The sequence below is a fragment of the Centroberyx affinis genome, unplaced genomic scaffold, assembly GCF_046629955.1.
Source record: "Centroberyx affinis isolate AG114_WGS23_722 - 3 ecotype Tasmania unplaced genomic scaffold, CSIRO-AGI_Caff_v1 ptg000008l_1, whole genome shotgun sequence".
Lineage (NCBI taxonomy): Eukaryota > Metazoa > Chordata > Actinopteri > Beryciformes > Berycidae > Centroberyx > Centroberyx affinis.
The window spans coordinates 222772-246855 of NW_027278724.1; the positions used below are offsets into that span (position 1 = coordinate 222772).

The following is a 24084-nucleotide window of genomic DNA, read 5'->3' on the forward strand; positions in this document are numbered from 1 at the left end:
AACTTACATCACGTCCTAAACCTGATTGCTTTCACCTCCCGTTGGACTGGTTAGCGATAGTTGTTAAACCGGCTGACAGACACAACCTTAGCTGCTTATATCGAGTCCGACTTCTCCCTCCCTCGTTAGTAGACAGTGTACCTAGCGTGAACTGGTTAGCGTTGGCTTGGCAGCTAGCGGTCATCACTGGTGTTGTGGTCAGGGAAAACAAACGTTATTTAATTCGATGAGGGAATTAGCTGCAGGGCGTTAGATAGCCTCCACCTGTTATTTGCTACATCGCGGAGCTACGTTAGCTAGCGTTAACGTTACGGTTGACTGCTAGCTCACATTAGCTAACCGGCTGACAAATTCTGCCCCTGCGTATCATAACAAGGTAAGTCAGTAGTTTACTAATTAAGCAGTCTAACATAATATTTACTGGTCATTCATGATGGTAGTTTCTGCCTCTTATATACAATTGCGGCAGCGAACCGTTACTTAGCTGTAGTTAACTTTACGTTAGCTGTTAGAACAATAAGCGAGTAAACACATCGCACAACGCATTAGATTAACTGTTAACTAGCAAAACTAATCAGTTAGATAGCCATGCAGCAGCAAGGTTAACGGCAGCTAGTTAATTCTTAGATGCCAGCGTTGTAAAGGTAGGTAGGTATTATGTGGTTTTGTTTAAAGTGGCAGCTGTGGCATTCGTGATTTATTTATGCATGTCACACTCTAGCCACAAGCCCATGTAGGCTGCTCTGCAAGCTGATGCTAGCTAAGATGAAATCCCGCAATGTCTTTCTCTCTAAACTGTTAATAAATGATAGTGCCTGGGCAGAAAGGTGCTAGGAAAGACGTAGCATTATGCAGCTAACGTTCATTTTAACGTTTGCCTAGCTAGCTACACCATATTTAGCATGGCAATAGATAATCCGCAACTGATTAGTAAGTACTGATATAAAATAACTATCAAAGCCAGTAGTTGAGCAATATTGCCCTGAGAATATCTTGACAGTTTCACAGCTCTAAGCACTTCGCTGGTTTAACTGAGACGGGCTTTATCACGGAGTGATGATGACTAGCCACAATCTGTTCTGTCCTTTTAATGTTTCCTTTCGCTTTGCCCAGGACGGGATGAACATGAGACGGCCGTTAGCAGTTTTAATTTTGTATTCATGAGCCCACTGGTGTTGAGTGACTGGGATGAAATATTGATGGAATGCCTTTCAGGGAGAATGATCACTTTGACATACTTGCGCTTAGAGCCAGTCCCTTATTTTATATGGGATAATAATACAAAGATTCACTATTTTAAAGATGCCACTTATCCTACATATTGAATACTTATAACCTTGATTATGCTGAAAATCCTAGCTGGCTAAAGGGGAATACATTACTTGGGGTCCCACTTCCCAGCTGGAGACAGCTGTAACTGTTGGTGGTTTTTGAGACTTCAAGGTGACAGTCTTCCCTTTGCAATGAAAAAACACCCTAAACGGGGAGTGCATCACCCACCTTAGTCTTTTGTAGATAGAATTTAATTGCAATGGCAGAATTACCTACACCGTCCAAGATAATGTCATTCTTTTTAGATGGATTTACTCACCACTTAGTCAGGCCCTGTGGTGTGTCTAGTAGTGCGTTGACTCATACTGATTTGAGGTGAGAGGCTAGGTGTACGATCCTGCTGCCGAACCATGGAGAGCAGCCATTGTTCTGCTTTCTCTAGGGTATGTCATTCATCCAACATGCACTTTGGCCTATAGATCACCTTTATACTTCTTGAATTTGTCTGATTTCACTGTGATCAACATTTTTTTTCCAATAAAAACTGATCATGTACACACAAACCTCTAATTCTTAGCAGGGATGTGATTTTTCTTCTTCTCCAGAAATTAACTTTTTCCCCCATTTTTCTCCTTCCTGCCCCACTTTTTTTCTGCTATGTGTTGTCCTGATTACATATTTGTTGTGACATGATTACTAAACCGAGTGCTTTGACATCATCATAATCCTGTGATAGCTCAGGTGTTGAGCAGTATTTGCATTGTCAATGATTTACAAGCTAATACCCACAAGGCTAATAGGTGCAATTCTACTTTATCAGCCAAGTCACTTGTCTATCTTGTTTATCTAAGGAAGTCTCAGTATTGTTGGCCAACTCATGCCAAGTTTGAAATGTTGTCAAACAGAATATGTATGTACTCAAATGTAAAGGCTGGTTTGATAATTAGCCTACTTCACTAGATAAACTGGGCTCATCAGGAACTCAACCGAATGTTTTCTTGTATCATTCATTATTTGATGTTTTAGTATAATTTTGTCATATGTAAAAAAAATGTGTGTAGGAATTTGTGAGAATTGACAACCTAGGCCAGGTATAGTTGGCACTTAAGCCAAGGCCTAAACGTGTTAAAGTCACACGTTATTTCGAGTGAGTTGCCCTAGACTACTCATTCACATTTCTGATGCGAGTTTTCCACCAACCTCTAAAGGAGGGTGATGGTGGTGACTCACTCGATGAGAAACATTCTGTTAAGAAGGCACGATTGGCTGAAGCTTTTTTGTCTTGTACAGTAAACAGCCAGGAGTATGTTATGCGATGGATGTGTGATCTAACCCTCAAAGGTTTACCGAGGTGACTGTTGCGAAGCAGCAGTTGTAAATCTTAGCTGTCGCTGTATTGTCAACCTGTAAAAGATCCTGTTTTGATTAGACCTTGCTTTACCAAGGTTCCCTGACCGTTGTCAGTAGGTGTTTTCAGTGCCAGGGAAACACTGTTGTTGATTTAAAAGGAAGCTAATCTCTCTTGCACAATCAGAGAAGGCAGTTAGCCGTGAGCATACAATAGTTTTCTAGTTTAAGGGGAGCGGTTGACCTGACTTTTATACAGCGAGATAATCATAAGCATGTCTTTAAATCGGTGAGGTTTGCCTCATCATGTTGAAGATTTCCAATCTTTTTCTGGATTATAGGGCAATACAGCGGAGTTGAACAAAGCCAGTTAAACTAATCGCTCTGGTAGAAAAGCCAGCAGCGGTTGTGGTTAGGGCTAGGGTCATCTCAAGGGGATGGGATGTTGCACGATTATTAGCATATATTATTAGTCCTAAGCACTGCAGCTGCTTACATAATTTAATTGAAGCAGGCACTGTATTTTGTAACTAATTTTCTTTTTTCTTGCCCCGGCAGACATTTTGCTGTGATATTTTAAATTAGACAAATTACACTGTTTTGCCTGGTAAAGTAGTAGCAACAAACAGCAAACCTGCTGTAGATTGAGTTTCAAATGGACAAACGTGATTTTCTCCCTCATTGCCTTCATCCCCTTTATGTTTATTTGTATTTTGAGAATGTATGCTAGACTGATGGTACCATAGCAACTACAATCAGGCGGAAAGGTGGCAGAGTATTTCTGTACTGCTGAGTCATGCTGTAGGCTCAAGTATATGTCCAAAGTAGTATGGTTCATTCATACACCCACCACTTCAATTTAGATGTTCTGCCTTTTAAAGTCTACTTGACTGCTGGCAAGAGTTGTCCAGTCAAATATATTTATAACACAAATAGATTTATCATGACATACTTTACAGAGATTAATAGACATAACTACAGATTAAAAACAAAAGTTTAGCTAAATAAAACAAGAGATGATTGCAAATAAGAGAACAAGTACAACACAAACTCCAAGAACTGGGGCCTGTGTGTGTGCACATCTGTAAGTGAATATGAGAGCACCAACAACACCAGGCTGTAAGTAAATGACCAACTGCGTGAAAGGAATAGCTTGTAAGATTGGAATTAAGATGTACTAAACAAATGGGTTTGGAGCCCTGGACTTAAATACTGTTTCCCTGTGGCCGCAGGAAGTTAGTTCCCTATAGGGGAATGCTCTGACCCCAGCTGTTTTCTTTTGTATGCAGGAAATAGCAAGGAGTTGTGCATCCTGTGAGAAGACTGTATGGGTACACTTATAGGGAAGAAGTAAATCAGCGGTACATTGTGGCACAAAATCACGTAATGCTTGGGAAAGGTCATGTTTTTGATCGAATCATTGAGCATACAGCTATTGAAACTGACAGGGAAGTCTGATAATTGACTTCTTTGTTCCTTAGGGCCTAAAATGAGCAATTTGATTTTGTCTGCATTAAGGACAAGAATGTTTGTCATCCATCTTTTGATGTCTAAGATAGGATTCAAGGTTTTTAGCTGTATTCTACCCCCAGTTTTGTGTTGTTACGTTGTGCATTTCCTACATAAGAGCGAAAGGGAACGTATGTATGTACTATATATCAATGTAATATTACTGAAGGGGAGAAGTGAGAATAATAGAGGACTTATAAATGAGTACAACTGATACTTTGGGGCCTGAGGTCACAGTCGTTTGTTATACTTAATGACTGAACATTTTTTATGTATACTTGAGTCAGTTTAATATTGGCATGGCATTGGCATTGTAGTAGAGAAGCAGGCATACTCTGCCTACGCACATTATGTAACATCTAGCCTATAGCGTAGGTGTAGTAATGAGCTTTGAGGTGTTCTGTGCTAAGGTGATGTTCTTTTTTAAGATGTCTGTGTTGACTGTCCAGCGGTGTGAGCTACATGTCCATGAGTCCAGGATGTGAAGCGGTGTCGTTTTTTTTTTATGTAAGGCACAGGGGGGTCTGTTGTGTCCTCCATGGGATGAGACTGGTCCATTTGAACCCTCTGGTCTCTATCGGTCTATTGTTCAGCTCCGGCAGCGTCCCTCTCCAGTGATGTCACAGCATTCCAGGGAGAGGATAAATGAGTTAGTGTTAGGGCAGATGAGCAGCATCGTGAATGCTGGTAATAGTGGGTCGAAGGGCACAAGTATAGCAGTGAGATTGTGCAAATACACTCGCCGGCACTCGCCAGACCGCCCACTTATCTTCCTCATGAGTAGCATACAGCCTGGCCTTCCCTGAGCCCTTCGTTCAGTGTGATATATTACACCTTCTACATATGACTAATATCCTATAGTGTGGGTCCATCTTCTGCATGATGGGGAAGGACAAAAGCAGTTTTCAGGTAGGCTACTCATAATAAATGAAATCCAACTTTTATCTAAGGATTGGCAATATAAATTGTCAGTTCCGTGTGCTGCCTCATGCCGTGTTGCTTCATGTCTGAATTGAACAAGTATTTCTTGTACCACTTCTGTTGGGACAATTGATTCAACCAGCAGGAGACCTCTGATATTTCGTAACTCCAAGTGCTTGTGTAGACCATGTTGTGCATTTTCCAAAGCTTGTGTTGATGCATCACCGGATGACTAAAGGTATTGATTGGTTTGTTTGAGTGCTATGAGTTTTATCTATTCAGGCTAAGTCTAGGAATACAGTTACCAATTCAGTCTTATGTAGTTTAAGTGGTTACATAAGTGGATATATTTCCTGACCAAGTTGGCTATCTTTCCAAATTATATTTATTTTTCATGTCTTAAAGCATCCCTCTTAAGAGGATGGTTACTCAAAGGTTTACTCTCACAGGGAAGACGTGACAGAGCTTGTGGCACTTAAATGCCCGTGACATTGTACGCTCCAGCTGAGCTCATTGTGCTGGTTGGTCTCCTGGATTGTCCTTCTTTCCCCTTTCTGTATGGATGTACTTGGTTGAGAACTGAGTGCACTGTCTGCGCTCACTGCAGTACTGGTATCTGTTTACAACGGCGCTATCCCCACAAAGCCGTGGTCATCAAGAGGTAAATTGAGGTCAGTCAGTCAGGGTGAGTCACACCTCACTCTTCTATTCCTGGGCATTCAAACTTAAATACAGTGAAAATAGAAGTTGTATTTTTGTCAACAAAAAAAAACCTTAACGTTAACTCTTACACCTTAGCTGCAAATTTTCACCCCCCACAATTCACTTCCTTGTATTCACAAAGAACTAAAAGAACTATATGTCATCGCCACGTAGAAACAGAGTAGACTTTCAACACAGAAACAAGGAACAGAAGAAGCATAATGGTTTTAAGACAAGTGTGTTTCAGTGGTCATGCATGTGTTTCTCAAGACTAACAAAATATGTGACTGAGGACAAGACAGATGTGATATGCTATATTGTCAGAATACAAAAAGTTATGTCAGCTTCACTAGGAAGACACAGAAAATGTGAATTTTAACATCGCCTTTCATGGGGAATCTCATTTGGTGTCTGCCTCCCTTTCTCTCCAGTCACGTCCTTTCCCTCTGTTTCAGTCTGTGTGCTGTGAGAGTGTGCAGAATCAGTACTTGTTAGACAATATAGGTTGATCAAGGTGACCAGAAAGCAAAGGCAACAACCCAGTATAATATGCTACTCTTACCTCTCTTACAGGTACTCAATATGCTGCAGTGAGTGATGCACCAAGCGCTGATTTTGATGATGGGCGTCTGGGGGGCTCAAGCATGCACCGACTCGGGGAACTGCCCCACGGCGCAGGTCAGCAACTCCTCCAAGGACTTCTGCTACTCAGCCCGAATCCGCAGCACTGTGCTGCAGGGCTTGCCCTTCGGAGGGGTGCCCACTGTCCTCGCCCTTGACTTTATGTGCTTCTTGGTGAGTCCTTCTGTCCCTCGAACGCAGTGGCCACTGACCAGAACTGAGGGGGTTTTATTAAATGGTCAACACCTTCAAGCAGTTTGCGTGATTCCTGTTGGAATACAGTATATAATAGGTCACCTTCCAGCTCTGTGTACTAAGTTGAAGGGATGAGATGTTTTGACAACCGTTGTCTCTTCTAGGGGCTGCTGTTTGTATTCTCCGTCTTACGAAAGGTGGCATGGGACTATGGGCGTCTCGCGCTGGTGACTGATGCAGACAGGTAAGCCAAGACTCACTCTTTTTGAAAACTCCAACATCTAGTGCCTGCTAATCAGTAGACCTTTTCAGTATTCTGAATTTTGAAACTATAAGGCAAATGGTTTTTCCAGCATTAGAATTGTTAAAATGCCTTGATATAATTTGCATTTTAAGGAAAATATTGTCCAGGAAGAAGTGGGGTAAAATGGTACCCATACTATGCTGACATTGATTATTTTTAAAATAAGCAAATCATGAAAATCAATAACATGATGGCCAACATGTGCTCTTTCTGTCTCAGTATGGTTGGAATTTGGTGTGTTGGCATCTCAGTGTTCTTCACATGTGATAAATATGCTGGATATATGTAGCATGATTAGCATACAGTAGTTACCAGTGTCTGAAAAGTGTGAGAAGTGTCTTTTTGGCTAACCTGCCATGGGCTGGTAAACTTAAAAAAAACAACAGCAGCTTATTCCCTTATACAATAGTTTACAATCCATCATGAAGTGCAACAGAATTTAAGTTAAGAGAACCTTTTGAAGCGCCCCCCCCCCTTCCACACACACTCACACAGACAGACTCTGTTGAAGTTATGTTTAACATTTTGATATTAATCGTCAAGTAACGTCAAGCTAGTTAACCATCCAGGCAGCGGAGAAACAGCAGGAAAAGTTTGCCGAAGATTAGAGACTACCACTTTGTGTAGAGCCAGCGTAACAGGCAGCCAATCAGGAGCCTGTTTGATACAGAGCCATTGTTTTGCTTTGATTTGATTGGCCTCGGTCAGAGAGCGTGAAAGGTGGTCAGCAGGGACAAAGTTTGACAGGCAAACATCAAAGACTGCATATAACCGAGTAGGGCTGGGCGATAATTCAATATTATTGTTTATCGTCTTTCAGTGGAATCATATCGTGATGATATGAAGATATTTTAATATCGTAACACACATTTCTGCTGTCTAAATTGATGATGACAAGCAAATTTTACTTAAAAACTCTCATAAAATGAGGTATGGTAGGAATATTATTTGAATATTTCTGTTTTGTTTGACATCACACCTAACATTACCATTCGGTTCAATGAGATGAACATTAATTTGATTATTTAACGTGATTTTGCATACATGAACCATACCGTGATATATATATATATTGATATCGAGAAAAATCCTTATGATTATCTTAATATTGATTTCAACCATATCGCCCAGCCCTATAACCGAGGCATTCAGATATTATCGTCTCAAAAAGTTATTGGCCAGTGTGGCGGGTGCCCATTGTCGATTCATCTGCCAAAGACACAATTTTAGCAGCATTTGACCCTGGCTGATACTGCAAAATTCAGCATGCTCATTCTGCGAGTGGAGAGTTTTCTGACTGTAGCAGATATCACTAGGGATGCACGCACTGAGGTGTAGGACTCTGGTACCGCAGACAGGAAGGTCACTGTCAGCAATTTCACTTTGAACAGTAGTGTTACTCCCATGACATTGTCACGTGTGGCTTGGTAGCTCCAATGGAGGAACTAGAAACAAACAAATCATGAGTAACTTCATCAGTTTCCCTTGAGTGTCTTTCCCCAGGCCACATCAAAGCCACTGTCTGCATCTAAGACACATGGGCTGTAGTTCCCCTGCTATTATAAGATGATATGCTGCCAGATAAATTAAGGTATTTTAAGATTGATGTCTGCAAAAAAGGCTCCAGGCTGAATGAGATACAGTATAATGATCAAATAACCAGAAGGGACATAAGTTTTCTGTGGAAGGAGCCAGAGAGACGCCTGTCAACAGGGACTGATTCAGCTGCTCCTTTTAAATTCCTATATCATGTGAGGGAGGGAGGGGGAACCAGAGGATGGATGGAGTTCAGGAGGGAGAGAGATCAGACGTTGCTTCAGGCCTCTTTGACTCTCAACCCCAGAAACTACATGACACAGTGCTCCATCACCTACATCCACTTTCTTTGTTTGTCTGATGTTGCAGCTTCACTATTTGTACAGCTGCATATGTGAGTAGAGAAGCGGGTGGGAAGGGGAAGGGGCAGCACCGGTTACTTTTGTAACTGACAGAAAATGTAGACCGCTGTCTCATGACACTGCCAGAAAGTGCTGACTAGGGGCCAGTGTCTGTCTTTTGAAATGTCTTGTCATTCCCGCAATGCTGAGCATTGCATTATCACCTGATAAGATTGGGATTTTGTAGGTCTGATATCCTAGCTACATAAATCGTGGATTTTGTTTGATAATATGTACAGTGAAGGTATGAGTCTCAACAAAAGACTCAGATTATGACTCAGACAATGTATGTCAAAGTGGATAGACAGCTGTGTTAGTATACTGCTTGTAGTGTAATATGCAGATAGCTCTTTGACATACACTTGCATGATGTTTAGAAATGTTTCACCGCTGTCTGAGCTCATCAAAAAGCTGTTTCTCTAAACTGAAAACCATACCGGCAAGCAAGATCAGTTCCTCCTCTAAACCAAGCTGAGCGCCTTTTGTTTCTCTCTTTTTACCAGAAGAATGGATCAGCGCTACAGCCGCCTGGATGATCGGGAATAGTATGTTCTCTCCCCATATCGTAGTCTCACTACCTGTTTTTTTTTCTCTCCCTTATCCTTTTTCCAGTTATCTAACTCATAACTCTCCTCCATTCTGCCTAGGCCGCTGTGGGTTTTAGCTTCTTTCTCACTGTTGGTGTTGTAGTGGTTTTTCTCTTCCTCCTCCAGGCGTTTCCCAGTGCCAGGCCCCTAATTATTCTCCCCCCGCTCCTTATCACTCTGTTGTTCTTCTGCTGTTGGGTGTCCCTGTCTCTCTCACCGTCCTAATCAGATCTGTGTGTGCTAATCTGTGTGTTGACCTCTTTGTCAAGCACGGCCTTCTTCTGTGTGAGCGCAACGCATGAGGCGCACAGGCAGGATGCTTGCAAGGAGAGGTAATGCTTACCTGATCTGTGGTTGTTTGTAGACAGGCCCTAACATGGTTCAACTGTGTCTGGTAGAGCTGAGATGAGCCGTCCCCATTTCTCAGAGGAATGCGGGAGAGGAAGGCTGACGGGGAATTACAGCCGCCGGCTCTCTCCTCATTCCATTAGAGATCTTATAGAGCCCTGGGTGTCGTCATCCTGTAATGTAGTTTAACACTGTAGGAATTCCAGCAGAGCATGTGTCCAGCTCATATTTTCCAGTTAAATAGAAATTCACAATATCTGACAGACCTCCTTGAGGAGTACAATCAAATTTGTTACACTGATCTTTGTGCTGTAGAATCTGAGGCTCTGCTGGACAGGGGTGGGTGAGTCTGTCTCTTGATGACCACTGGGTTTCTGTGGTTTCCTCTGTGAATGCCGTCTTCTCTAGAGCTCACCCAGTCTTCGCCTCCTAACTCTGTTTCACCACCCAAATTTGCTCTGACAGTGATGTTGTACTGAACCTGTGTAAACTAGCTCCACTCCTCCTGACGTACTGCATGGAATGGGACTGCAGAGGTTCAGGATTGTCCCTGTGGTCGGCCGGTTTACCGACCCAAATCCTGTGTTTTCCTGTGTTTTCATCCTGTGTCCACACAGGATGAACAGGGATGAATCTCTGCAGTCCATTTCAGGGCGTGCGTGTGTGTGTTTGTCTCTCTGTGTGTCTGTGTGTGTGTGTGTGTGTGTGTGTTATGTTTTCAACTCTTCCACATTGATGATAATCCCAGTGTGCTGAGACAGAAAAAACTAACATCCCCTTACCGTATGTGGTGGTGTTGGAGAGTTGTGTAACACATCATGCAAATGCTATGTATTGTTTTTTGTGCGCAGCGTGGCCTCTGCCATGACGTCAGACACACCTGAACGCTACGAGCGCCTCACCTCAGTTTCCAGCTCAGTGGACATTGATCAGAGAGACACAGTAAGTAGGCCATTGTTCCTACAGGATTAACTCCATGGTGTCCTGGACTTGGTGCCCTTTCATCAAACGGTGTTCTCCATGTGAAAACTAGTAGAACGCCTTCAATTCTCTGCCTTCTTCCGTTTTAGGGCTTCTGCTCCTGGCTGACGGCCATCTTCCGCATCAAGTGAGTCAATCTACGATCTATTGGATTAGTACATAGCGGACGTTAGAAAAAAGTGTCTCAAAGCTGATTATATTGAATAATATTATGTCTTGGATGCGACTGAATGAAAATTATTTTACAAAATTACCGTGTGTGTGTTGAGATGCTCTTGAGTCGCTGACTTCTGTTGGTTCTCTCCGTAGGGACGAGGAGATTAGGGAGAAGTGTGGTGAGGATGCAGTGCATTACTTGTCCTTTCAGCGCCACATCATCGGCCTGCTGGTAGTGGTGGGGGTGCTCTCTGTGGGCATCGTCTTGCCTGTTAACTTCTCTGGAAACCTACTTGGTGAGTTGATGAGGAATTAACACCAGACAACTTCTGGGGAATTTTGGGGGTAATTGTCAGTTTTCTCAATTTTTCAGCCAATAAAATGATCAAAGTGGTAGGTGTTTTATTTTTTCTTTCTACTTGCAACTGTGACCATTGGATGCAAAAGTTAATTTCCTGTCCTGCTGACTGGCGTTTCTGGCGCTTCATATCTCAATCATTTTTTTACAGTAAGGTTTAGCCATTTGTACTGACATGTTGCAGTATACTGTATGTATTTTAATAAGTTAAGCCTCAGAGATAGAATCATTTGATCTTCCGTTTTATTGCCTTAATGGCAATATTGGATAAAGTATAACATTTTCTAAACTACCTGTCACCAGAGTGCACGTGTTATTGATAATCAAATTTGTGCAAACGTTCAACAACCTCTTATTAATTAGTATTTATAGTCTTTACCATTCTGGTCCAATGTGGGTTAACCCCTACCTTAATTAGAGGTCTTTCAAAGTCTTTGTCCAGTATCACATGAATCTACTTCTGACCTCTATGAAAACTGCATTTCATTATCTCTGCTTAATGGGAAATGGAAACCAAATGTTGTTCCTCCCAAATTAGACTATGTTCCACATTCCTTGCTTTCTAGTGTGTAGTGTTACAACAACCATGAAGTGAAATGTCTTGTTTCTTATATCTTTCTGACAGAAAACAATGCCTACAGTTTTGGTCGAACCACTATAGCGAATTTAGATGTCAAGTGAGTAATTCTTATGCCATCCCTTCATTTAAACATTCAGATATTATCTTGAGTGTCTAAGAGTGACACCAAACCCTGTGTACCCTTTGTGTTTCCCAGTGATACACTGCTATGGCTGCACACCACCTTTGCATTCCTCTACCTGTTACTGACGGTGTACAGCATGAGACGGCACACATCCAAGATGCACTACAGAGAGGATGACCTGGTGGGTGGCATGGTTTCAGTACATACACACCCCACACTCTTCTTGCTTTACCTATATGTGTACATTTAACCTTCCCACGCCATCACTAAAGCATATCCATCTGCACACATAGGTTTGAATGTTGTTGATAATTACTTCCCTGTCTTAATCTCCATGCAGGTGAAACGCACTTTATTCGTCAATGGAATCTCCAAATATGCAGAGGAGAAGCACATAAAGCAGCACTTTGAGTAAGCACCGGTTTCCTTTCTCTGTGGTTTATATACCAAAATGTTGAATTCATAGTGGTCACTTAATAAAAAAATGGCACACTTGCTCGGTTGGCATAGCAGTAAGCTGTGCAGTAACAGTATTAGGCTTTATGAGAGCCATGACTCTTCCTGTTAAAAGGGGATGTCTTGACTTGGCTGGGACCAGACAATGGCAGGCCTATATATGTAATTGTCCCTAATAGAAGCCAGATGAGCAGGATTATGCAAGTCATGTGTCAGGATGGTCTAAGATTGGGGAAGGAGTGGTTGCTTCACCTCCTACTTGGCCAGCCAAATAGTATTAACCCAAATCTTACCTCTGCTCCAGCACTCTCTGCCCTACACTCCAACAATACGTATGTCCCTGAACTACCCTCTCTAATGGAATCCCCAAACCCCCAAAGAACAAGATACAAATACATTTGAATACTCATCTCATCTCAGTGCACTTTGCTGCTGTTGTCAGGAATGCGTTGAAGTGCATGTACATTTGGGCTTGTAGAAACGTGATCCAATCTTTCTCTCTTTCTCTCCCTCCCTCCCTCCCCTTCTTTCATAGGCAGGCGTATGAAAACTGTGTTGTTCTAGAGGCTCGTATCTGTTACAATGTGGCCAAGCTGATGTACCTTAACTCTGAAAGGTAACAGTCTGTCAATTACCATATATTGTGTGTGTGTGTGTGTGCGCATGTTTGTCCTCCCATTCATACAGTGAAGTGGTAGTGTGACAAGGCTGATGGTTTTGTATGCAGGAAGAAGACAGAGCGCAGCAAGAAGTTCTTCAATGACCTGCAGGCCAAGGAGCATATCCCCACCATGATCAACCCAAAGCCCTGCGGACACCTCTGCTGCTGCATCATCAAAGGCTGTGAGCAGGTCAGACTGACATCTCATACCATGGTTACAACACAACCCACTTATGAAATGCTATTTGTAGTTAGATGGTCTCCATGTATGTTTATCTGCCATTGTTTGCAAGCTGATACTGACAGCATTTTTGGGGTTAATGATAAGGAAGGCATCTGCCTGACTGCAGTCAGCATATAGATATTTGTCGAGAGGTGGGGCTAAGCAGGAAAAACATGTCAGCAGGGTAACACATCGAAACTACCTACTTTCAGATCATTAGTGAACCAGATCTAAACATCTATTTTCTATATTGTTAGCCTGTATTTTTTAGTGATGCAATGGACCGTAGTTGATCCGTGATCCGTACGGATCCCCCCCACGGTTCGGCACACATGTGAACCGCGGATTAATTGCAAAGTTTAACCATCATAGTGTGAAATACAGTTTTACTGCCGCTGTTTATTTTTAAAGTAATAATTCCCTAAATCTCGATGCAGAGTTGCAGTGAAAAGATACAGACAAGACAGATGCGTACTGTGTTTTACTCTGAAGCGTAATGATTGCGTTAGGGAAGAAAAAAAAAAGGAAGAGTGACTGATTTAAAAGCCATCGCTTTTGCCTCTATTGAGTGAAATCCCGTAGGCTGTGACTTCGGGCATTTTCAGTGATGTAACTGGGAAACTGGGCATGCTTGTCATCATTGAAATAGATCACAAGATTGTGATGTTTATTTCAACTTTGGCAACATGCTGCCTTCCCTTCAACACACAGCTCTGCTCGGAGAAGCTGTCTCTTTGCCTGTCTGTGGCATAGTCTTCAGTGTTGATAGGCTATTACTCATGACGTGTAACCAATCAGATAGTGCTGTGGGCGGGACATTGAGCGAGACTACAGAGTGGTGACTACAGACAGAGAGAGGCAGCTGCATCAGAGCCAAAGTAATAATAATAATAATAATGATAACCTTTATTTGTATAGCACCTCTCATACACAACATGCAGCTCAAAGTGCTTTACATCAGTAGAAGGCAGATAAAAGACAGCAGATAGAAGGCAGATAAAAAGATAAAATGCATATAAAAGAACAAGCAAAATGCATTGCATTAAAAGAATCAAATTAAGTGTAGCACATTTTTAAATTAATTTAACCCTAACCCTTTTTTTTTTTTGCTGATCCGAAAAATGATCTGATCCGTGAGTTTTGTGATCCGTTGCACCCCTAGTATTTTTGTTAGCCATGGTGTTTGTCATGATGTTGCCTGTACTGACTTTTACACATTTGACCATGGTCAATAAACTGTGAAATGGTAGGAACTGATAATGTTGTAATGCATTAAGAGCAGCAACGCCAGCTGTGTGTATGTATAGCTGTAAGGCCACGAGTCACATACTAGATGGTTAGATGAGGAAAATGGATTTGGGAAAATATGTTGAGTACAGTAATATTTGAATTTAGTGCTACCTTTTGATGTAACTGACCATGACCTTTTGATTAACAAACTAAAGGGCAACCGGTTCCACAAGAGTGATCTCTTTCAGCAAAGACTCTGAGTGTAGTAGTCTCAAGTGTGGTGTGTGTCGTGCTGCAAATTTACACCATAACTACTGATTTACCCTCTGTTATCAAAGATGCCAAACCAGTACAGCACAATATGCCAATACTCTACATTATTTTATGCTACATCAGCGTGCAGTGAACCAGGTTTGACACTGATGATTGCTCATGAAATTATTCATCAGGTCAAATCAGCCAAGTTGATGGGTCTAATTTTTGATAATTTTGATTTTGAATTCATAATATAGTTAATAAGTTAGGCAGGGGCATTATTATGGCCAGAAAGTGTTGCCGATATGTAACACCAACTATTCTATATCGGATTGTTTAGTATGATTTTAAGTAGTCCTGAACACTGCCCATGTTACATAAGTGAAATGTACCCAAGCTGATCATGTTTTCTCATCTCATTCGAAAAGACTATAGTGCTATTTACACAATTATTACATCTAGAAGACAACTTGTAGTTTGACATTGATGTTTCTACCCACATACTAAGAATTAATTATGCAATTAACCTCATGTTTGATCCTCAGGGAGACTCACTGTCGCGATTCAAGTAAACCTTAAAAAAAATCAAATAATAAATCAGATTTTGACTAGATTTTCATGCCTCCCACAGGAAGAGGCTGTGAGCTATTACACCAAGCTGGAGGCAAAACTGAAGGAGGAATATAGGAAGGAGAGAGAGAAGGTCAACAGCAAACCCTTAGGAATGGCCTTTGTCACCTTCCAGAACGAGGCCATGACTGCTATGTAAGTGCATTTTTTGTGTGGTAAAACCTATGAATCCATATTTGTGAGATTGATTTTCAGTTGGCATGTTCTCTTGCACTTCTCCCACTGTAACTTCTGACCTTTGTTTGGATGGATGTCCCTTCTCAGAATCCTAAAGGACTTTAACGCTTGCAAGTGTCAGGGCTGCCACTGTCGCCGGGAGCCCAAGTCCTCTCTGTTCAGCGCTAACCTCCACACACACAGCTGGACTGTCAGCTACGCCCCTGATCCACAAAATGTCTACTGGTAAGAAGAACACTATTAAATCTCACGTTCTGCCCACTAACTGCTGAATGTGTTCTGTAGCAAAGGTTTGTGGTTGTAGATAAATATCCAGCACATAACTGCACTAATTAATGTGGTTATATGCAGGCATTTTAACAGTCTGTAATGCAAGTACCCAACGAGAGCTATACAAATGGAGACTTAATGATTTTTAATGTTCTTATTATCAGGCTGAAGAATACTTAGATTTCAGCCCACTTTGAAGAGACAGTCTCACTCCAGATGACTAACTGATACTTAGCTTCAGTATCAGTTTACTGGCCAGCTGTGTCCATAGCCACGGGTCATCGCTCAGTGTCAGTCTAACCGCTGCATGACCTTGTTCCCACAGGGAGCATCTGTCAGTGGGAGGAGTCTCCTGGTGGCTCCGCTGCTTCATCATCAACTGTGTCCTCTTCCTCCTCCTCTTCTTCCTCACCACCCCGGCCATCATCATCTCCACCATGGACAAGTTCAACGTTACCAAACCTGTGGAGTACCTAAATGTGAGTGCTTCCCTTTTACTTGTACCGCTGCTTTCAGAGAAAGAATCAACCTAATCTAATGAACGATTGTTAGTCCTTAATCATATCCATCATGCAGAGCCAGGGGGCTTCACCACTCAACTATCTGGGCACAGCATGTCCATCATTTCTAAACCTCTCTGTTCTCTGTCCTCCAGAATCCGATCATCACCCAGTTCTTCCCCACCCTCCTGCTGTGGGCCTTCTCCGCCCTGCTCCCCACCATTGTGTACTACTCCGCCTTTTTCGAAGCCCACTGGACCCGGTATGTCCCTTACCAAGACTCTGAATCTCACACTCTGTTTGCTGAATGTAGTTAACAGTGGTATTTTCTGTTTTTCTGTTTGTGTTTTGTGTGTGTGAGACAGAGTGGGTGTTGGTGGTCTTTTTTTTCATGTGTGAAAATCTTTCTCTTGGTCCTACAGGTCAGGAGAGAACAGGACTACGATGCATAAATGCTACACTTTCCTAATCTTCATGGTTCTCTTGCTGCCCTCCCTGGGACTCAGCAGGTACAGCATGTGTTTTTGTTTATAGCTCTGCAATACAATCAAATGTAACAGTATCAATTGCTGTGTCTTTGTGTCAGCTTAAATAGGTTATGTCTTTCATTTCCTGAATTCAAATAATGGTTTTGTATCTTTGCAGTTTGGATGTTTTCTTCCGCTGGCTGTTTGACAAAAGATTCTTGGCAGATGCTGCAGTGAGATTTGAGTAAGTAGCATGGCTTTGATGAATCCACAGTGAACCTTCAAGTCAAATGCTGCACCACTCTGAACAGAGCCTTATACACCTGGATAAATAACACCAGTGCATATCTGTTTGCTGCAGTCTGCAAACTATTAATCAGCTGATATCAGGACTCGCCTGAGATCTTAATGGAAATTTTAAGCAAGCTGTTGAACAGTGTGCTATTGCTATACTTTTTATATCTTCAAGCTTTTGTGGTGGCCATGTGCTGGACCTTAATCTTTTCTGATGTCTAGTTATTATATTATTATACCACAATATGTCCTAAAATTGCCATCTGGTCTCTAGTTATACCCTCAGGTCCCACTTTAATAAAGTTTCTCAGAGTAGGAGTGCAGATTGAGGCTCAATTGTCAATTTATATGGCATTGCAACCAAATGATTCATGATTCCGGTGTTTGTTGTAGGGGAAATGATTATCTGATTTGAATTGGGAGACCAGGCCAATTGCACAAGATACGGCTGTAAAAATGCAAATATACCAGACCGGGTGAAAGTGGAGGGGGGCCTTTTAACAAATGATGTTGGCCATACGTTAACTAGGGAAAATCTTGAATATTGATTGGATTTCTCTCCTTTATATCTTTCTTTTTTCTTCTATGTAACACTCTGCTATGACTAGGCCCCTTCCTTCATGAATGTGGCTGTGTTCATGTGATGTGGGAATATTCGTTTGAACAATACGACGGTTCAAGGCAACAACTTGGACTTTTTTTTTTTGCATGGTGGAATGGATTATTTTTATATTTCTAGCTGTATGTAAAATGTCCCCATTGCTGAAAGAATGTAAAATGTAGGGAACACTGAAAAGTTTATGTTGTCAAGCAGAAATCTAACTAAGGTACATTACGTGTCACGGTAAAATGTCAAAAGGGTCAGAAATTTCAGTTATTTGAATTATGTTGACTCAGTTAGCTGGATAATGTTGATTACCACATGATTTTATTTTTGGTGATTTAAAAAAAAGAAAAAAGTCTAAGAAGAAGAGATCCACATCAATAGCTTGTTGTTGCTAACCTACTTGGAGTACCAAATGGATGGGCTTTACTGCATTAGGACAATTCAGATAGTGTCAGGCAAGTTGTCAGTCATGGGAAATTCCAATGCTAGTTTGAAATGTCAGTTTCCTGTCTTTCATTGAAGTGTCTGATGTGACAACCCCACCTTTCTGGCACTCCAAGTAGTTTAAAATAAATAAATAATCAGCGTCTAACCTTTTTGAAACTTCATGGATACAGGTCCAGACTTCAGCTTTCAGTGATGTTGTCGTTCTTCTCTCCTCTGTAGATGTGTGTTCCTTCCTGACAACGGAGCCTTCTTCGTGAACTACGTCATTGCTTCTGCGTTCATTGGTAACGCCATGGACCTGCTGAGGATCCCTGGTCTGCTCATGTACATGATCCGCCTTTGCCTGGCTCGCTCTGCTGCCGAGCGGAGGAACGTCAAGAGGGTCAGTGTTTCCCCTGCTTACCAAGTTAAAATCAGTCCTGGATCCAAATCATGAATATTACAATAACGCTACTCCGCTGGGATAATTAATCTCTTACAGTAAAACTGAATCGGAAATAAAATGTTTCCATGACCTCGGACAGAGTAGAATACGCTTGTGTACATGAAGCCTCTTCTGCTGAAGATGAAAGAGCCAAGACTGTAATGTGGAGATTTCTGAAGCTGCTCCATTGATATTGATTTGGAAACTGATGTGGCCAAACTCAGGCTATACTCATACTTTATATTTATATTAAGTGGGTACCTGTGCTTTGATGTCAGCTTGAAGAGATTTGAAGTCATAATCAGCCAGACATGATGTACATAGTTTGCTTTTGCATATATTAAGAAATATTATTTCTTGAAAGCAAAACCTCTGGAGGTATTGATGTATTACAATGGCCTACCATCTTGGTTTGCACTGAAGTATTTCTAAATTAGTTCCTCCCTACAAACTAGTATGGTCCAGGCTATAGTAAGGCAGGTGATTGGACATGTGAGCAGAACACATCAGAGCACAACCAATTACTCGCATTACAGCTGGACTATAGCCATCCTTGATTCCTTAGTAATAACATTATTGGTGCATTGTGACCTATCATTAGTTAGTGTAATTTGGTTTGGTTGCATGTTTCAAATTTGCTTTTGTTGTCGGGGAAATCTCTTTTGGTTAACAAAAAGAGAACAATTCAGTTTAGGATTTGAAATGGTCCTAAACTTTTGACTACTGAATAATGACAAATCACAATCTGGTAACATAAAACAATCGTAACATAACGGCCTAATTTAACCGACTATATTATGCACCATTTACTTTACTACTATTGAATCAATGTAGCACAATAACACATTCCACACATATACATTCATTTCACATTGACTATGGTGAAACACACCGAAATTAGGTTGTTTGCGTTCTGTTTTTGTGTAATATCCCGTCAAATTATATCTCCACAGCACCAAGCCTATGAGTTCCAGTTCGGAGCGGCGTACGCCTGGATGATGTGCGTCTTCACTGTGGTCATGACCTACAGTATCACCTGCCCAATCATCGTCCCTTTCGGTGAGCTCCGCTATTTCCTACCGTATGCACTTTAGATCTACTGGCTGCTAAAGTTTACGTGATGGTAGCGGTTGTTTACAAGACTAAGGCAGGGAGCACATAGGGGTTCTGTTCTCTCTCCCTCTCTCTATCCAGAAGCTTATTAAGCCTAATAGGATTAGTTCCACTGAGTGTCTTGTCTGCTTCCCCTGCCCAGGGCTGATGTACATGCTGCTGAAGCACCTAGCGGACAGGTACAACATGTACTATGCCTACCTGCCTTCCAAACTGGACAAGAAGATCCACTCTGGGGCAGTCAACCAAGTGGTGGCTGCCCCAATTCTCTGTCTCTTCTGGCTTCTTTTCTTCTCCACCGTTCGCACGGGTAAGAAGAGGGCTCCACCTACAGGCCACTTGTGTCCTAACATATGCCTAAAATTCTGGTACTTTGGTCAACGCTCAAGTACAAGCATCTGTTATATATAATAAGTGCTCTGCTACTTTCTCCCCCAGGTTTTTCAGCTGCAACATCCATGTTCACGTTTGTAGTTTTGATCATCACAATCATTGTCTGCCTCTCTCACGTCTGCTTTGGGCATTTTAAATATCTCAGTGCTCACAACTACAAGGTAACGCACTAATCAGCCTTGTATTCTTTTGCATAATATTCATGTTTTCTAAATTCACCATGTCAATATTACTGACCACTCTTACATTTAGCTGCTCATGTCAACTGTTTGTTCTCTGTCTCAGATTGACACCCAGGACGTGGATGGGCTGGCGAATGGGCGTCCAGTGCGTACCTCTCCCTCCAACAAGTCAGCAGTAAGTATCTGAATGTGTTTGATTTATGACATCATCATTAAATATTTGTATTTGCACTACCACATTTGGTAGCAATTTAGAACAAGTATGTATATCGGACTCTGACATGCTATTTCTTTTCATTTTCTCCTCTCCAGCAGATGTACATTGCTCAGGTACTACAAGACCCAAATTCAGATGAGGTTGGTTCAGGCAGTGGTGAGGATGACGGTCAGGGGTCCTCGCAGGACGAGGAAATAATCAATGTTGGAAATGGCCTGAACGAGGACTTCCAGTCCGGTGAAGACAGCCTCATTGATAATGAAGTGCGGCACTGATGCTGCCTGGAACCGAAAAATACTTGAGGAGTGCACTGAATATGTGAATTAAACTAGGAACTGAAGCAGCAGTTCTACAAGGCATCTCAACCTCCATCGAGGGACACGACACTAACATAGGCACACTATCTACTAAGGATTAAACAGATAGTTGCTAATGGACTCTTTCATTTCCTTCACCGGGACTCACTACATCAACCGCTTCTATGAAAGTTCAGAGGGAATCTACTCTGATGACAAAGCAAGGACAGCAACATCCTTCTGCTCCTGATATAGCATAGGCACGCCCCAAAACACTGCACAGGGACCCATGCAGGAAAGACACTGATGCACAGATGAAGAAATGATTTTCTTTTTTTGCCTTGTCATGTAAGGGGACTGATTTTCTGTCTGTATTTCCTTAACATTATTGCACTTGAAAGAGGACCTGTCTCTGTTCCCTACACTGGTGGGGTGCTGTGGCAAGCGTTTCTCCCCTCCTATAAGCTCGAATTTTAAGTATGGTAGTATGGCATGCCTTCAAGTTCAGAGGGTGGAGGGATTTCCCCATAATCCATTGCCAGTATCCCTAATTATCTGCACTAGATGCTGCAGCTGAATAAGCAGCTTACGAGAGAGAAGAGAAGAGAAGAGAAGGGAGAGCAAGAGAGGAGTTGTCCACACAAACAGTTAGCCTGATCTCTGCAGCTTTGATGGTCACTGAACGGTTCTTCCAACCCTGTGTAAGACTTACAAAAACAAAACACTGCTACTAACACTCCTGATGCTTTGGACACTTTGACACTGTACAGCTACAAAACTCTGGATTTGTAACATAGCCTTTTTTTGACATGGTATTTATTTTTAGGCATGGAATTTTAAATGCTATTGAGACAGATCGATATACCCCTAAACTGTGGATGGCCATAGTTTGCATCTTGGCACTCAACCTTGATAATGATCTTTTTGGTGTTCAGTTCAGCCTCTGAGCCTTTGTTGGGACTGCTGTTGGACTTTGCTCCTGATGGGGCCCCCAAGGGGGAAAACCCCTTCACTGCCCCCAAAAGAAGACATGGAACGGGACCTGAGAGGCTATCAGTCCTCTGTGCGGCTCAGTAGATGGAGAGATAGGCCTCCTGGGTCTCGGGGCTTGGTTTCAGCTGATTCACATTGAGATAGTTTCTCTGCATCTCTCCCACCATTGTTCTCATATGTAACTCTTTGTCCAGATGTTTACATCTTTGTCTAAGATTTTCATGGCATGGTGGGTGACGTGTCTCCATTGTGGATGGCCTCTGCCAACTTTGAAATTAGCATTCAATTTAGGTGGCTACAGATAGTTTTAAGACTGCGATAATCTACATCCTGTCACTGTGCCCTTTCTGTCTAGTTCTCTCCAATGTTAACATGACTTTTATGTAGAAGACTCCTCATCCTGTAGGTACCATATTGTAAGTTCCAATGGTCATTGAACATTTAAAAAATTTCCTAGTTGCCATTACTCAAACAGCGCTGAGTTGTAGATTGGTTAATTGAAGTTGCACAGGTTTGGTGACAACATATCAAATCTTAGGCCAGGCTGCACAAAAGTGAGTCTTAATGTTAGATCAGTGCACTAGGTACTGATACATTTTTCATCTCACTCATTGAAGCTTAGCTTTACTTTGTATACTAAGAAAATTATTTAGTCCTGCCCATTGAAAGCAAAATGATGATGACGTCTCCATTATGTTTTTTCTTTTAGTTGTGTTTCTCCCCAAGTCTACATTCCATTTGCAGATCTAATTACCAACTTTGTAAGGCCTCTGCCACAGCTTTGTCTAACATTGTCCCTTAGATACTGTACACTGTAGACATGCTGTCCTACTGTAGACGCCACACGTCATAGTAAAACGTGGATTAGATGTGTCTGAGAAATTTCTCATCACAAATTTGGGTAATGCCTAAGCCATACCGAGCAGCTTCTTTTATGTTATCAGGAAGGCTCATGCAATGGCCCAGACAAAGACATACTGTACAAACGCATACACCAAGTAACAAATCTTATAGCCCAATGTAGTGCCTGCACAATTATGAACTGACTCAGGATTTATCAAGCTTCTTAAGGGTTGTTCTGTAATTTTTTTTTTTTTTTTTTTTTTTATTATAACCATCTTTGTCAAGACACCGCTATGAGTTTGCCCCATTAAACACTGATAGGATTGTTGGTAAAGCGAGGCACGTTGCTGCAGACTAAGTGTATCACTACAGTCATTATGGACCAGTTGGACCATAAGGTGAAAGATGTACTATCTAGCTGCTCAGAGAACCATTGTGGGAAATGTGCACTAATTTTACTTTCACTCATATGATTGACAGAGAAGGGCACGTCCCTGTGGGTATGATGAAGACATGGTGATCCTCAACTGCTGCCATAATTTGTCCATGGGTAGATTATCCCTTGTTGAAGACTCTATTATGGTACTAACAAGACAATTGTTTGACACCATTGACTCTGGTGCTCTTCTAGTCATGACAAGGTGATTTTATTTTTATACCTCTTCATTTTTATACCTCTGAGATGTCTTGAAATCTCTGAATGTTTCTTGTCAAAATAACTTGTACAGCTCTGAGGGAGATACTTAGCATACAATTAATTACTTCTAACAATCAGTTTTGTTTTGTTTTTGGTTTTTTTGCTATCTAAAACACTAAATGTAGGTTCATTCCCCAACTGGAAGAAAATGTGATTGATTACAACTTTTAAAAGAAAGGGGAAATAGTTCATCAGGAATTGAACATTTTGTATAATGTAACAAAACTTAGTGGTGTCTAGTCACAAGTCATGGCGTTTAATTCGGGTGCAGATCTACATTTGTCAGTCTGACGGTGGCAACGATTTCCAGTAGTCTTTGTTTCTTCCATTTGTCACAAGTCTAGCATTAGTGTATTAATTCATCCTCGTGTTAAACTATTTTATTTTCTCTTAGGAGATGATCTTCATAAGGTCTGTGTAGTCAGTGGGACTGGAAACGAACGGATTGTTTTTGTAAACAGCCAAGTGCTCTCTAATGAAAGTTCTCAACTTGTTTGTATAATTTCTTGAGCAGGGGTAGTCTAATATCTTTGCTTCTCAAAACGGTACACAGTTTGAATGTGTTTTTGTTTGCTTTGCCTTTTTTTTTAGTTCTCTGCCTTTGCTAGATAGTAGGATTAACAATGGCAGAACCCAACTTTATCATTTGACAGTGTCTCATTTTCTCATTCTTCCCAAAGGGCTGTCTGTACAACATATTTATCTGTACATTTCCCCCAGTTCTTTGAACAATAAATCTGTATTTAATCAAGGTTGCTGACAGTGTG

At 41.6% G+C, this 24084-nt stretch overlaps 1 protein-coding gene across 3 annotated transcripts; it reads left to right on the forward strand.

The window, feature by feature from the left end:
• Positions 1-86: 86 nt before the first annotated feature.
• On the forward strand, positions 87-24063 carry tmem63ba (transmembrane protein 63Ba). Of its 3 annotated transcripts, none has more exons than XM_071519738.1 (24): positions 87-376; positions 6325-6546; positions 6732-6811; positions 9312-9353; positions 10595-10685; positions 10814-10851; positions 11034-11176; positions 11864-11915; positions 12015-12123; positions 12283-12353; positions 12934-13014; positions 13126-13249; positions 15399-15532; positions 15662-15799; positions 16170-16323; positions 16500-16606; positions 16767-16853; positions 16990-17055; positions 18379-18541; positions 19537-19642; positions 19839-20006; positions 20135-20250; positions 20375-20446; positions 20584-24063. In XM_071519738.1, exons 2-24 carry the CDS (start codon positions 6349-6351, stop codon positions 20761-20763), a joined length of 2520 nt encoding a protein of 839 aa, XP_071375839.1. In that variant the 5' UTR covers positions 87-376; positions 6325-6348; the 3' UTR covers positions 20764-24063. The 3 variants fall into 3 exon arrangements, with proteins under 3 accessions (XP_071375839.1, XP_071375900.1, XP_071375978.1); XM_071519799.1 differs by having other exon boundaries at positions 20587-24063; XM_071519877.1 differs by having other exon boundaries at positions 9315-9353.
• The last annotated feature ends 21 nt before the right edge of the window (positions 24064-24084 follow it).